Here is a 15,639-nt window from a genome sequence, read left to right as displayed (position 1 = left end):
GGTGATGTAAGATGTCACATACCGAGCCACAGCCATACAGTTATCAGCCACAAACTGTATATCCATGTTAGCATTCCACATGGACAAAATCACCGGGTTGTAGTCGTTGATGTACTTAGACTCTTCGTTCCTCTTCAAATTGTATGTGTTTTTAGGTGATTTCTTCATCACATTATGTCGCAGCGAAGACATCAAACTGTTCACTCTTCCTTTAGAAATCACCGATCGTGGAAAGCCGAAACGACATTTGGTGTAGAACTTGTCTTTGTTCCGGAATTTACGACGACAGTACTTTCCACAACGATGGCTTTGGAAACGTAGAACTTTTTCTCTTAGGCTTTTTTTCTCCTTTGCGTTTGGAACAGCACACGTAGAATACTGTTCTATGAAACTCATCACTGAGTCGTCTGCATCCGTTCCAAATTTAGGTGCATCCTTGATCCACAGCAACATATGTATATGAGGAGCACCTCTTGCTTGGTACTCCTTCCTCCAGAAGAAATCCAACACCTCTCCAAGAGGTGGATTCTTCTTATTCATGATGAAAGACATCATACCTTCAAATCTATGATTGAAGTACCTACATACATTGACTGGATCCAAAGAGCACAGTTCTCCGGGTGTCTTGAATTCGATGTTTTCTACGTTAGCATTTGCCTCTCGTAGAAATTCAAGTAAGTCTTCCCAGCCATACTCAGCACAGCTCAAAGTGAGGAACCATGTGGGAGTTCCTAAGTTCCTCAGCATACATTTTAAATCACCATGACGACGGTACCAGTACTCATTAGTACCACGCTGACACGCCATGAGATTAATCAGGTGAGAATCCAAAATACTGTCTTGGACATTGACTTTATCCATAAAGTCACTTGCCGAGATGTTTTGCATGTGTATACCACTTTTCAAGATGTGGTTCACTGCATATGACAGCCCAGACAGATCGCTTTCAAACAGGAGATGAAACAAATAAGGAATGCATTGTCAAAACCTAGGATCTCCTGCATACAATCGCAAAGTCCGGTATTCAGAAGCAGGAATTTGATGAGGTCGCTCATCATATCTTCCTCCCTGACCTGTTGGAAAAAGCTGTGGGAAACACCGAGCTTCCAAACTTTCCTCCCAAACACTAATGGGACTCCCTTTCGCTTGTTTCATTTGAAACAACTCAATAGCATTCCCCATGACTTCCTTGGAATGCAAAGGATGAACACTATAATGTTCATATATTTCTTCACTAGTACAGGGTTCTACTTTCTCAATTTGACCAGCACACAAATCGCTATCCTCTTCCTCACTTACTTCCTCTTCTGCAACATATATATTTTTATAGTATTTATTATTTTTTTTCAAATACAATGTTGCCCTTTTGACTTTCCTAACATCTACTAAATCTTGCCATATTTTCTTATTCTTTGTCGGAACCCCATTAACTAAGATAACAAGAGGTTCCTCTTCCACTTTTTCTACTCCAATTGTGTTAATGTTTTTCTTCAAATCTAGAGGCAAATAAACAACTCTTCCCTTTAATCCTCTCTGTAAATCTGATGGAGGCAATTTCCCTGTCTTTGGCTCCATTCTTACAATAGCCTGAAAGGGATGGATACTTTGAATCAAAATAGATTCATAAGTATTTAAATCCTTCAATTCAGAAGGAATCTCAACCAATTCCAGATTATTATGAACTGCTCTAGCAGGCATCTGGCTTTGATTTAATTTGTTACAACAATAAGTACACACACGTTGATCCAATCCCAAATCAAAACAATTTCCTACCATCAAGTATGTTGTAAAATCCTTCCATTCACTATTATTTTCCCTTTCACTTTTTCCATATAAATCCACTAACTTAGTCTGATTCTTATAATAAGTGCGTCGACAACACACACAAGTGAAATTTGGCCTCTCACTTGATTTCACCTCAAACGTCGCAATTTCCCTCTGGAAATTATCTGTACTGGAAACCTGTACACTATCTTCCACATTACTCTCTTCTTCTTGGTCAATTTCAACATTCTCCTCTTTACTTCCAAAGTAACAAAACTCAATTTCTTCACATATATTCTTCACATCTATTTCAGAACCATGCAAAAGAGCAGCGCATAATTGTTTAAGCATAATTGCTGGACTCTTAGCATAATACAACATTCTAACTAATTTCCTCACTTTATTATGATGCACTGCTAGCATCCTGAAATGATGAAAAACACTCTGGCATACTCTCCTGGAAAGACAAGCCAGTGAATGACCATGCAAACCTATCACTTCTCTCACTCTGCAAGGATCTAATTCTTGCAACAACTTCATTTTCTGCTTCAAACTTTTCTTATTAAATGACCGTATAAAATCACAAAGCAAATTGATGGAATCCTGTCGTACACTGCAAATACTACTACACTTCCAGGTGTACACAGGACCCTTAGGACGTCTCCCTAAAACCTCATTACCTAACACCTCTTCTATCTCTGTTCTCACAACTTTTTCTTTTTCAACTGGACAACCATCTTTCACTTCATAAGCTCGACCACTGGTGTCAACTGCATGCACCAAATCATTATCCTGGAAATAACTCTCCTCATTAAAAAATGCCTCAGAGCTTGAACTATGCATCCATTCTCCAGAAAAAACTTCAAAAAAATTACTATGATTAACTATTCTCTTCCATCTACTATTTCTTTTGAAATCATAAATTACCTTGTTTAGCTTCCTAATTCTATTGATTGTCAAAATAAATAACTTACGTTTAATTTCAAATGCCTGATCAATAACTTTCTCAACTATTTTTTTTCTCTTATAAAAAACCACTTTCTGCTGACCTTTCTTAATATTTTTTAACAAATTCCCAATTATCCTGTTGCGGAACATTCGTTTACGAATATCCCTAAACTGTTGTTTCCTTCTACTTTCATGCATAGAGTTATCTCTTACTCTAGCAGTAACATTTCTCATTGGCCTTTCCTTACCATTTGAATTCTTTCTCCTTTTCTGGACTGAAACATTTTCTGTAGTAATATTTTTTTTACTACACATATTTCTTATGACTGTTTTTGGACTCTTACCCGGTGCTTTCTTGGTGACTTGACAAATCTTTTTGTTAGAGGACTGCTGCATTATTCCATGGTCCTGCTGTCTTTGACGTTTTGCAGCCTTTCTTACTCTTTCTTTGCTAGGCATCCTAAAATCTTGAAATAATCTGCAGTTCAATCTGTGGTAAAATATAATAAAAAATGTTATTAACCACTATTACCCAACAGTAAATTAATAACAGTCATCAAAAACTTAACACACTACTTAAGTATATAATATACTGAAGCCTATCTCCAATTTTTCACTGAACAGGACTCATCTCTTCTTAACCTTGGATAAACCTCACCTACTCTGTGTCCCCTGCACATAATTAAATGTAAAGGGGCAGATTTATATTAACTAGCACATCCCCAGGGATGCACCAGTTAACGTGCACCGCTGCTCTGCCACCCACGGTGTGCCGCATTTACAATCAGATAGGACAAAGCTACATCAAAACCCTGCGCCTGCTTGAAGCAGGCATAGATCTTGACGCAGGTAGGCTGAAAGCTAAAGCAACAACTAAGTGTCGTGTGCAGAAGTTACAAAAAAGGAAAAATGGCGTTTAAACCAGTAATGAGACCATGCTAACGTAACACAGAGTAAAAATATCCAGGATCTACATCAGTTTGGGGTTCACGAACCTGGCAGGTACAAGGCACTGAGGCTTTCCACCGTGCATGTCTCATCCCAAATCATATGTTGTTTGTGAATGAAACAATTTCCCAGACCAAATGCTTTGGATTGGCTACTTCTAAAAAATTAAACACCCCTACTATCCCGGAGTTAGAGGAATATGATGGTTGGAGTAATTTTACTCGTTGTCCATTAAAGATTTACAGGCCCTACTCCGTAATTCTTCCTTTAACATTTCCAGTATAAATCCAAAAGGTTGACTGCTTTGGCAACGTGCCTTATCCACGGTTTAATAACGCTGCCTTTTGCTTTATATAAGTTTTCAAATTGTATGAAATATATACCAATAGGTCGTTATTAACCTTTAGGTAGTGGTTTTCTTCATGAGGTCTGGTCGCTTCCATACACATACAGATTTTCAAAGATGATCAAGAACTTTATCTGAATGGAGAGGAATGCACTGAGACGCCAGATCATTCACTAATGTGTAGGCACATACAGTTACACGGTTCATGCAACAAACACCGACCAAATATGGCTTGCGTGTTGCAAGGCACACCAGTTCCTGCTATCATCCCCACGTTCAAGTTCTTGGAAAATGGTAGTTATTTGATGCTCAATAATGAAGATTGTTCTGGGTTAATTAAAAGTATTCATTTTATCGTAACAGTAAATGAACGGTTATTTGCTGCAGAAATGTTCTATTTCCTCCCACACATGAACATAGGGAGTTTTCAATCTGGCCACAAATACCAACCTTGGGAGCACATTTCAATGGCATGGCAAGAATAAGAGCTCTTTTGTCTCAGAGAGAGGTGGCCTTGAGTTCGGCCCGTGAAACTTTCGTGCTTCACACAGCGAACACCCGTACAGAGGTGCAGACCCTTTTAAATACAGATTCGCCTTTCCATTTCAGCAAGATGGTTCGGACTATCTCTAACGCGTCCTCCACAAAGGGCCTGGCGCACTTTTTTAAAGTTGTTACCAGTGGTCTCGTGACTTCATTTGAGAAAATCTTTGGAGTCATCCCTGCTTTCTTTCATTCTATTTTTTCCACTCTGCTTCGTGGATTCCCATTTTTACTTGCATTACCAGCGGACGCTCTTGTGCTTTTTTACATTTTTAAATATGGATGTCCCTCCTGTGCAAGCTCCCGCCCTGCAGCTGCTGACACTGTTCCGCAATCGCATGCTAGAATATTATGGCACAATGCCGTTGGCGATATTAAGCACGGCATATGGATTATCTTTTCGATTCTCCTACTTCACCTGTGTCCAGCCTGTATTTCACTGCCTGACCTGTGATTTCGATTGGGCCATTGATTTGTGTCTCTGCGGACCGGTTTCTCCTGACGTCGACTTTAATCAGCTGATGACTCCTATCATTACTCACGAGTTGGTTTGTCCTGGCGAAAGGATTATGGCTGTGGCATTGATGCATGGACTAATTGGTCCCTGGAATTTACTGGCGGCAACACAGTCTTTCTTGGAACAGAGCTTTCTTGAAAACCCACCGAGCTGTCCTCTGATGTTGATAGAGGATCCGGTGCTGGGAGAGCACTTATGTTCTTTTCCGCTTTTAAATTGGATGGCTGAACTCTTTTCGGATGAAGACGGTGACTTCCTATTGGAGGCTGTTGCAGCTTATTTTGCATACACAGTTATGTCATAGACCTTTTTCATGTTTGATATGCCGAGTACTAGCATTTCATTGACAATTCATTAACTTATTTGTCAAGTTTTTATTATTTAGCTTGCCTATTGGCTTAAGACTCGATAAAGTACTTGGCTGTTTTATTTTTCTTTAGCATTAAATTTTCCTAGTTTTTAATGTTTTACCTTGCGGACCGTCCACATATAAAGTTGCAATCTGCTCTCATGAGATGGCACTTCTATTATCTTATTCAGTTCGTTTCCGGATCATGGGGAGGTGTCATCTAGGTCCTGGATATCTTTACACCGTGTTAAGTTAGCATGGACTCATTACCGGTTTAAACGCCATTTTTTCCTTTTTTGCAACTTCTGCACACAACACTTAGTTTTTGCTTTAGCTTTCAACCTAATAGTTCATCGTGATTTACATGAGAATAATATGTTATTGCTCTACTATCTGCTTTACTTCTTAAACTATATCTGTACAGCGAGTGCTGAAGTTTCAAGAACAACACGATACAGAATTGTTATGAGGTCTGATCTCCACGACTTCATACTCATAACATAAGTGCAGCTTCTCCCAATTCTGAGCATGAGGCGGGTTTTATATTGCTTTGCCGAACACACATACACAACACTTGATGCGGTTCACATGAAGAGAGAGCTGGTGTATGCTGATGTGATTCCTTCAAATCTAAGACACTAAAGTATCGGCACGCCCTAAACCAACACAAAGAGACCTTCTTAGCAAATAATATATTATGTGTATTAGGGAGGGTGAGATATAAGCAGCCGCGGGCCGTGGAGGGAGTTACGGTGGGGCAGGGAGGCGGGGAGGGGGAGGGGCAGGGTGGACCCTCTCCACCCTGCCCCTCCCCCTCCCCGCCTCCCTGCCCCACCGTAACTCCCTCCACGGCCCGCGGCTGCTTATAAGTGTTGCTAACTCTTTATTCATTTACAGCATGTTAACATACTGTCACCATTCGCTTTTTATGTACTATTGACTATGCTGGTAATTTTGCTACTGATAATATGTGTACTTGTATAATCTAAGATACTACGCCTGAGAAGACGGCATTAGTAAATAAACATTTCAAATACACATGTGTTCTTCTTAACTCCATGTTCTGGTTTCTAAGAAATATATAACGACCGACTGTTCATGAGTTCCACGTATCCTGAGGTACTATAAGTTCATATTCTGGATTGTCTAAACATTGAGAGTTTGTTATATCCAATGTGACACTGTACCTAGCTTGCTAAGGGGTTTTGATTACTAAGGTGAGTTTTGGGACACCCTAATTCGCCGAGGTTCCAATCCTCTGTCCACAGTTCTGTGTCAGAACAGAAACCCTGCGACAGGGCCACCCCTCAGCCTTACTGGAGCTTCATCACACTTGCGATACAACTCCAGCAATGCGCCAACTTTACGGCACAAATACGTCACGCATCTGTGCTGTTTTTGCCCCATGATGCGCCGCATTGTAAATGCAGCACACCATAGGTGACGGAACAGCGGCACAGAATGACTAACACATCCCTGGTGATGCGCCAGTCATCATAAATCTATCCCTATGCGTCTTATCTTGTTAGAGATGAACCGCCATATGTATCATCAAAGTTTTTTGCATTTCCTAAATAGCGAACTTTAAGGAATAAATAGCGATTCTTTACCATTCCTAGTTTGCGATGACCTAATTGCTAATTACAAATTACCCATTCATTTCCATGCAGCAGGAGGCCCATAGGAATGAAGGTGCAATTTGCGATTAGCAATTACCTCATCGCAAATTACGAATTTTTCCGACGGTGCAGGGGTGTCTCAAGAACACCCTGCTGCACCCCTGAAAAAGAAATTTGGGGTCATATGGCGCACATAAATTTTGAAAACATTCCTTTACCTCAAAAACGATTTTCAACTCATAATTTGAAAACACTGCACATGGGGAAATGACTTAAAATGTCCTTAAGACACATAAAAGCATTTTTTGATTGCCTTTGCAGCATGTTTCAGTCACCTTTAACATGCCTATGTAACGGAAACATTCAAAATCTAAATTTGCCATGCACAGGTGGGAGCATATTTACAAGCAATTTGCTCCACAGACAAACTTCTTACATTGAAATGGGAAAAACAACATCAGAGACTCTCAATTACCTTATAAAGAAGCAGACACCATTATGTCCTTCTCATCAATATTAAAACCATTGCTTTTTCTCAAAAACGATTTACCAGTCATAATTTGAAAACACTCCACGGCTCCTATGCACATAAAAGCCCTGTCAGTACTAATACTTCACATTTTCTCCAATTACAATTTCTCAAAGAAACAAAATCTATTTGTGAAACACTTGAGACAAAGCAACATTTGAAAAACACAACTTTCTTAAAGCACACTATTTTCTATCTAAATTAAAGAAATCTTTTCTCACCTTAGCAAATACTTTGAGTTTCAAAACAGTCTCAGAAACACACCAATTTGTCTTCAGCAGAGCAAAAGGTATGCACTCCAGAGTCTGCAGCTATCAAAAGCACAGAAATGCTGTAATTCCTCACACATATCTCTCATGTCACCCAATCAAAACTCTTCCCTCACTTTTTTTCAAAGCAAAACCCTTCCCCCCTCTGCCCCCTCTCTGCTTTTTCTGCATAGCAACCACCTCTTGCAAGACCTCTCACACAACAATGTTGCAATTGAACTCTGAACTCTCAGTGCACCTGCATATCCAGAGCATTCTTTCATTTAATGATTTTTTCTTCGCCACTCAAAATACATCTTTCAACGAACTCATCCATGCACACTAACTTTCTGTTTTCAGCAATCAAAATCCACCAATCACTCTTACTGCTTCATTAACACAGAAACTCCTCAGTTTTTTTCATTTTACACTCTCATTTTTTCAACTGCCATTTCATTGCCACACTTCATCTGACTGCAGCAAAACCTTCTCTCACCATGTTTTCTGTCTGGATTGTTGGACATAGTTACATCTATTGGGCTCAAAGGTACGCTGAAAACAGGAATTTACCTAACCTCAATTTACAAGATGTGGAAATTAAGTGGTTTGGCCACAGAGGATTTAAATGTCACCAATTGATACCATTGGTGAAAACCTTTATGCATTTGCCAAAACCTGACCTGTTAATTGTGCACTGTGGAGGTAATGATTTGGGCACTTTGACTGGGGTAGGTCTGGAAATGCTTTTAAAGGACACCTTTGAGCAATTGATGGCACTTTTTCCTCAGACTGCCTTGGTATATTCAAATATATGCCAAAGACAGAAATGGAGGTGGTCGAACCAATTTTGTCCACAAATTGAGAAATCGAGGAAGCATGTAAACAAATCTGTTTCAGCTTACATGAGAGACCATGGAATGGGCTCCCTGTACAACAATAACTTGCGTTACTACATGCAAGATATCTACAGAGGAGATGGAGTTCACTTCTCAGATGAGGGCAACAGAGTTTTCACTCTGAATTTAAGACTGTGCATTGGTACCTACTTATAAGTACCTAAATGTACCATAAACCCAAAAGCTCTTCTCAGAGCTACCCTACATCTGATCACTCACAATTATTATTTTACTCTAACTTTTTTCACTAATTTTCAAGAAAGTACGCTCCCCAGAACGCTTCCCGGTTCGCGAACCGGGCGCACTCCACGGAAAAAAACTAAAAAAACGGTATATTTTTTTTTTGCCCTGCGAGACCCTTTCAAAGCCTCCACATCAAACCTAGGGGGTCAGGGACGATCTACTATGCCCCCTTATGGTCATTTGCCCCTTCGCTTTGGCCTCCTCTTGTCTCTCGATCCTACCGAGAGACAAGATGGCGGCCGCTACGGACTGTTTGGAATGTTTACAGACGCCGAAAAACCAATCAGCTTCGCAAACCTCCGTAACGCGAAAAGTACGCGAAGCGGAGCGCTGTTACAGATATATATCTTTTTTTGAACGTTAATTTCTCAAAATCCACTGGAGCACATATATTGAGACCTAGCAAAGGCACATCGGGCTACCAGTCCCTACAATTTTGCCAAGTTTCGTGCAAATCCATTCAGCCGTTCGATTATTATTATTTTATTTTTTTTTGCCCCGCGGGGCCCTTTTAAAACCTCCACATCAAACCTAGGGGGTCAGCGACAATGTACTATGCCCCCTTATGGTCATTTGCCCCTTCGCTTTGGCCTCCTCTTGTCTCTCGATCCTACCGAGAGACAAGATGGCGGCCGCTACGGACTGTTTGGAATGTTGACAGACGCCGGAGAACCAATCAGCTTCGCTTCACAAAGCTCCGTTGCGCGAAAAGTACGCGTCCTGGAGCGCTGCCCGGTCCGCTGTTACAGATATATATCTTTTTTTAAACGTTAATTTCTCAAAATCCACTGGAGCACATATATTGAGACCTACAAAAGGCACATCGGGCTACCAGTCCCTACAATTTTGCCAAGTTTCGTGCAAATCCATTCAGCCGTTCGGGCTAAAAGTGAGGCCAACCGCCCTATGGAAATTAACATGGGAAAAATGCGTTTTGGGACCCCCCTTTTTTCTCGGCCCCCCCCTTGACGAACCCCCCCAAAATTTTCAGGGGCTGCTCAGAAACAAAATGTGCCATTTTCCTGAAAATTTCAGCCAATTCCGTCCACAAACGCCAAAGTTATTAGACATAGAATTTTCAAAAATCCCATAGAGAAAAAATCCTAACTATATATACCTACTGGCGACCGCCAGTAGGTAATATATATATATATATATATATATATATATATATATATATATATATATATATGTATATAAAAATATATATCTTGGTCCCTAGTAGTCAGACACTAGGTCAGACTGTAAAAGGTACGATCATGTAAAACCATGCTTGAACTGGGCCCTTGAACACCTGGTGTTCAAGGGCCCAGGTGATGGTAGCTACTGTGTGCCTATGTCGACCGTCAGGGAACTTAACATAGGTGATGGTCTCTGCGGATTGTCCGTGGAAGATGTAGATTTGCAGGTGGTGCATGTGACCTTCCCTGCTCCTTAAATGGCTACTGTTGGGAGAGTGTCTGGGGTGCCTCTCTTACTCACCTTTGCACCACTTTCATATGTACCTGGTGAGTGTATTTGATTTTGGGGAAGCTCTGGTTCTTGGTACCTCTGTTGAGAGGAGTTGTTTCTCTGCTCTGTTGGCAGTCTTTGCTGAGAGTATTGAGCTGGAAGTGGAAAGCTTTATTTGCGTTCAGGCCTGGAGAGGTCTGACATGGTCTTCCTGTATCACTATAGCAACATTCTGAGCAAAATGCAGGATAAGGTAAAGTGGGACACGATATCTTAGTGACACTGAAGGTGTTATAGGCATTCCACTCCGTATTGAACTTGCCATTGTTTCATGACTCACCTGGACACACAACAAGGTCCTTTTTGGCTTCCATGGTGATCACCAGACTCTTGGCTGTCACAGTGAAGAAGTGTCCAGGGGAGACATTGTCTCCGTCTGAGACGTCGAAGGCGAAGCCACCATCAGGGGACCCTGTCAGAATATGAGAAGTAATATTTAGTCAATAGGAATGACTTTTACAGAGTGACAGCATTATAAACCACCATTCAATAAAAGTGAGGGCCAGTCACACATTGATAACATCATTGAAATCCCTTGCAATACATTTTACCAAACAGACAACGGTCAGATAATACAGAGCCAGTGGTGCAAACAACCTACAGAAAAGGCACAATCTGATGTTGGTGCATAATTTTTTTTATGCACCGGCAGTGCACTGTGGTGCTCCATATTTACAAGGGCAGGTAAAGCCACCCTGCAGGGCTTTTCGTGGCCTTGTAAATGTAGCCCCTTTTCACGCAGCAGTTTGCGTAGAAGGGGCGTGCCATGGGTGTTTGCGTAGAAGGGGCGTGCCATGAGTGTTACTGATGGTGTTTCAATGATACACCGATGAATTCTGCCGCAATCCTAGATTTACAACATTTCGTAAACCTGGGAATGCGTCAGAATCCTACACCTCCCCTGGCACAATGAGGAGAAATACATATATTTCTCCTGGTTGTTCCTCTTTCTATGCAGCCTGCATTCTGCAGCACACGTAGAAAGAGGAAAACACCCCATGCAATTGTTTTTGTGCAGGAAGGCATATCTGCACAAGAACGCAGACACCCTTGCACCATGGCACAAGGGTGCCTGCATTGGCGCATGCCAGCCAATTGTGCGCCAGTCCAGTGGAAAGCACAGGGATGTGACATATTGTTGTAAATAAGACGCATCCCTGTGCTTTGAAAGTGACACAGCACCTCACAGCCAAATGGTTTGCGGTGCTGTGCTGCGTCACTTTGTTGTAAATAAGGCCTTTTAAGAACACAGGCTTCAAGGTTGTAATTCGGCAATGATATTAACAGTCACTCATTGATGACATCATCGGGTAACAGAATCTCGAACGTTTGAGCAGAAAGTCACACATGTATACCATTCAGAACCTATGCCTCATTACTGTGATATTATTAGAAACCCATACCCATAAATCTGTTTGAATCGTCACACAATGATGGCCTCTGAGTAAATGTATTTCTGAAATCATTTTCTTAAACAATTGCGTAAGGTCCTACTTCAATTACAGCATTCACACCCCAAAATAACAATTCAAAAGGTCACATTATGATGAAAGCAAGATGAGCTAATCCTCCAAAATATGTCAATATATCACTGCTCACTTACTTGTTTGGAATGTGGGTTCTCAGAGATGCCATCAGTGTGGGTTTACCTACAGAAAAGTAGGTAGTCCCACACTGATGTCATCTTTGAGAACCCACACCTCACCCAATTCAGCGAGCAGCCGTACATTAATGACACCTTTCGGAGTTTACACCTAAATAACCAAGCAAGGAGTCGCACAGTACTGAAATGACCGAGAGCCTTCATCTCATACCTGAGTGTGCAGCTGCACACTCAAAACATGATCATGAACCATCATCTCCCCAGTCAATGTGACAGTCATGAGCAGATGACATCACAGCTGCTGCCAGTCCACGCAACTGAGTGAGGAGACGCACAGTGATGTCACCAATAGCAATCCTCATTGTAAATAGTTGCAGACTAACAACATTTTGCAAACATGACCCTAATCAATAAACTATTGATCTGAACAGGTAAGCTGTTTGCAAAGGATTCACAAGCCGTGTCTCGTGGCCTAGTGGACTATTTCGTCCACTGTGGGGGCCTGTGTTCGACCCCTTGGTCACAGGTTCAAATACTGGTGGTCCACTCAGCCTTTCATCCTCCTGAGGTCGATAAAATGAGTACCATTGAGTTGGGTAGTAATAAACATCTGTTATTCAGTGCCAAGATACCCTTGGGTGAACGTGCGGTGGACAAGTACACGTGATGTTATGTTATTTGCCTTCATTAGATATAAACTGCCTGAGAGTTGCCCCTCGCCGCCTCATTTGCCCGCTTGCACGCGCCACGCACCTTGGTGCAGATACAGAATCAGGCCTTCGTTCACTTGGGCCTGGGTGAAGGTCAGGATCTCTTTGTTGTCCGGAGAGGACCTCAGGAGGACCTTGCCACTGGCCGGGGGCTGGATGGTATACACCACTGCTTCAGGAGGCGAGTCCTTGTCGATGCTGCTCAGGAGCTCTGCTGTGACTGCTGCTGTGGCACCTTCCCAGATCTGAAAGAACCACACACGTTATGCATAGAACAAGTGGAACATCAACACCCAGAATGCCCAGAAATCCAATCAAAAGAGAAATATTGAGAGATCTGGTCAAATAAAGATAATGTTGATGAGATAATGATGGTAGAAGAGCACATAAACTGAATACTGGCATGAGAAGCAGTCTCTGGCTCCAGAATTCATTGGCAGTGCCATGGGAAACCCACCATCATACCAGTCTGGAATTGCATCTAGCCTAGTAGTCACTTGAGCCATGGCATCTTACGGGCTTCATAGGAGAGCGATGATGTGTCCATCACTTTGGAAGCAGATTGTAAAGCGATTCAGTTGCCCTTTCTTGAGTCTGGCACCAAGCTTCAAATTAGGCAGTTTTATTGTATAAAATGCATCCCCTCACACATTCACACACTCCCAAAAAATGTCCTAAGTTGATTTCGAAATATTGCACCGAATGGCCACATTCCCAATTTGTACCTTGGCTTTTTAGCAACAAGTGCAGAATTATCCTTATATCACAAATGTTCTATGTGTCTCTTACATTTCCTGCACATCCTATATCGCTGATTGTATTACTATATATAACTAGAAACCTGCTGTTTAAATCAAATCAACCATATACTTAAAAGAAAATAGGCAAATGAGCGCCGAGTCTGCTGCACTTAGTTACTGCAACAGAGTTGTTTTAGGGGCCTTACGAAATGAGAATTTAATTCTTTACTGTAGATCACAAGATTGGGCACTCCAAAGCGAGCGAGCAGACTGAGTAAAAGCACAACCAGTGGCTTTTGAGGTCGAGCTTGTTAGTGTAGACGAGTATTGTTCTTTACCTCATGCTATTGGCATTTTGGTGCAGTATACCACCTCCTAGTGAGTGTGTGCATTGCAATGCACGAGGTACTATTTTACATCTCAAAAGTACACTGCGTCTACAAGTATTAGATTTGTTTTCTCACAGATGTATTGTACACAGAAAGCAATTTTTTTGTACCTTCTTTTCACTGAAGCTGGCTTTTAATTATCTAAGAAATATATTTCCAAGAAAATGGCGCAGCGCGGTGCCCCAAGAAATTTTGCTTTGCCGAGCTGGTTCATTTTCTAATTGATGGAATGCACCTTGTTTACAACAATATAGCGCATTCCTGTACTCAACCATGCGCTGGCGTAAAAAAACAGCCTAGCACCAGCGCAGTCACCCTTGCACCACTGTACAAGTGTAGGAAGGGACAATTTCCTGCACAAAAGCAATCATCAATAGTGTTTTGCTCCTACTATGTGTGCTGCAAAATACAGAAGACATAGAAAGAGCAAAAAGCGAGGAGAAATAAAAGTATTTCTCAGACTTGCGCCACTCTTATGCCTCCCTCGGGGAGACGTACATTTTTGGCGTTCCCTCAGATTTAAAGAGCCCTGTAAATCTGGAGCCGTGTCAAAAAGCAATGGGTGGAGCTTGGGAACGTGCACAGCAACACCCATAGCACACCACTTTGCTGCAGAAAACTGCGTTGAGGAGGACCATATTTACAAGGCAGCGTTGTTACGCAAAATGGCTTAGCGCGGCCTTGTAAATATGGAGCACAGCACCGCACCATGGAGCATCGCAAAAGGTGCCCCCCCAGTGGCACAATGTCCTTGTAAATATGCCCCGTAGTCTGGGTTGTTAATGTAGCCCAGACCGTTTTCATCAGCTTTTGGGATGAACAAGCAGGTGTGCTTCTGCCTTGACCAGTTCATAGGCCCCTGTTTCAGGTAGCCAGTGGTGCGTCCAAAGAAGAATTATGAGGGATCGTCAAGTTCTTTAACTAGATTAGTGCAGAAACTAGAAGCAAGTGCAGTTTCTAAACAGCAACAGTATTGCCATATTTAAACCAGCCCTAGCCCTGGGATTCTGCAAGGTCTATGGTTTTTATAAGTTAGACATAGCGTCAATACTGGGGAGAAGTCCAGAGAGCTCCTCTGTGCTGCACTGATCTACAGCAGCAAAGGAGGCCTAAAGGGCTGGGTAAGAGACAGGGCAGCTGCTGTGGCCCACTGGCTTTCAAAGTCACTGAAGCTGCAAAGCACACCCCTCTGATTGCCTATGGCTTACTGCTGAAGGGTCTCATGGTCAGGTTTAGAGAACAGCCTTAAAAACAAGAATCCGCTACATATGTCATCTAACATCTAACCTTGATTTGCATGCCTATCGTGGGCTCTTTAAGACTGACCGGTGAGGTGAACAGAGCGCTGTTGTGTGTGCCAATGCTCCTGAGCTGCTGCATCATAAAGCCACCCCCACTCTTGCTATTCTACTTACCATGTGTGCTGGGCTGCCAGATTTCTTTTTTTGCTATGAAAAGTCTCTAAGTGATGTAAACAAGGCAGGCAAGCATTCTGCCATTTATCTAGGTTTATGTTATCAGCATTTCTGTGTGGGAGTGAAACGCCCCCGGTTCATTGCCAGCGGGTTGAAAGCTATCACTGACAGCATGCTTTCCCGTTTCGATACTTGGTCAGAGTGAATGGCATGAGTAGTGTAAACAAAAGTTCCTGATTCTTGCCAGACCAATGGAGGATAGAGAGAAGAGCCTTAAAAAAACATGGCCAGGATCACACCATACATCCGTGAGCTGGGAA

The 15,639-nt window shown here is 42.0% G+C and overlaps 1 protein-coding gene across 1 annotated transcript in view; it reads right to left on the bottom strand.

Annotated features, from left to right (window-relative positions):
- Window positions 1-15,639, bottom strand: part of CSPG4 (chondroitin sulfate proteoglycan 4) — a 275,264-nt gene that overhangs the window by 48,022 nt on the left and 211,603 nt on the right. The window contains exons 6-7 of the mRNA XM_078684541.1: window positions 12,819-13,020; window positions 10,743-10,874 (exon numbers count right to left, since the gene is read on the bottom strand). Of these exons, the coding sequence (XP_078540667.1) occupies window positions 10,743-10,874; window positions 12,819-13,020 (334 nt within the window). The remainder of the gene's footprint in view (window positions 1-10,742; window positions 10,875-12,818; window positions 13,021-15,639) is intronic.

The sequence above is a fragment of the Lissotriton helveticus genome, chromosome 3_2, assembly GCF_964261635.1.
Source record: "Lissotriton helveticus chromosome 3_2, aLisHel1.1, whole genome shotgun sequence".
Classification (NCBI taxonomy): Eukaryota; Metazoa; Chordata; class Amphibia; order Caudata; family Salamandridae; genus Lissotriton; species Lissotriton helveticus.
This window is presented reverse-complemented; position numbering and strand designations above follow the sequence as displayed.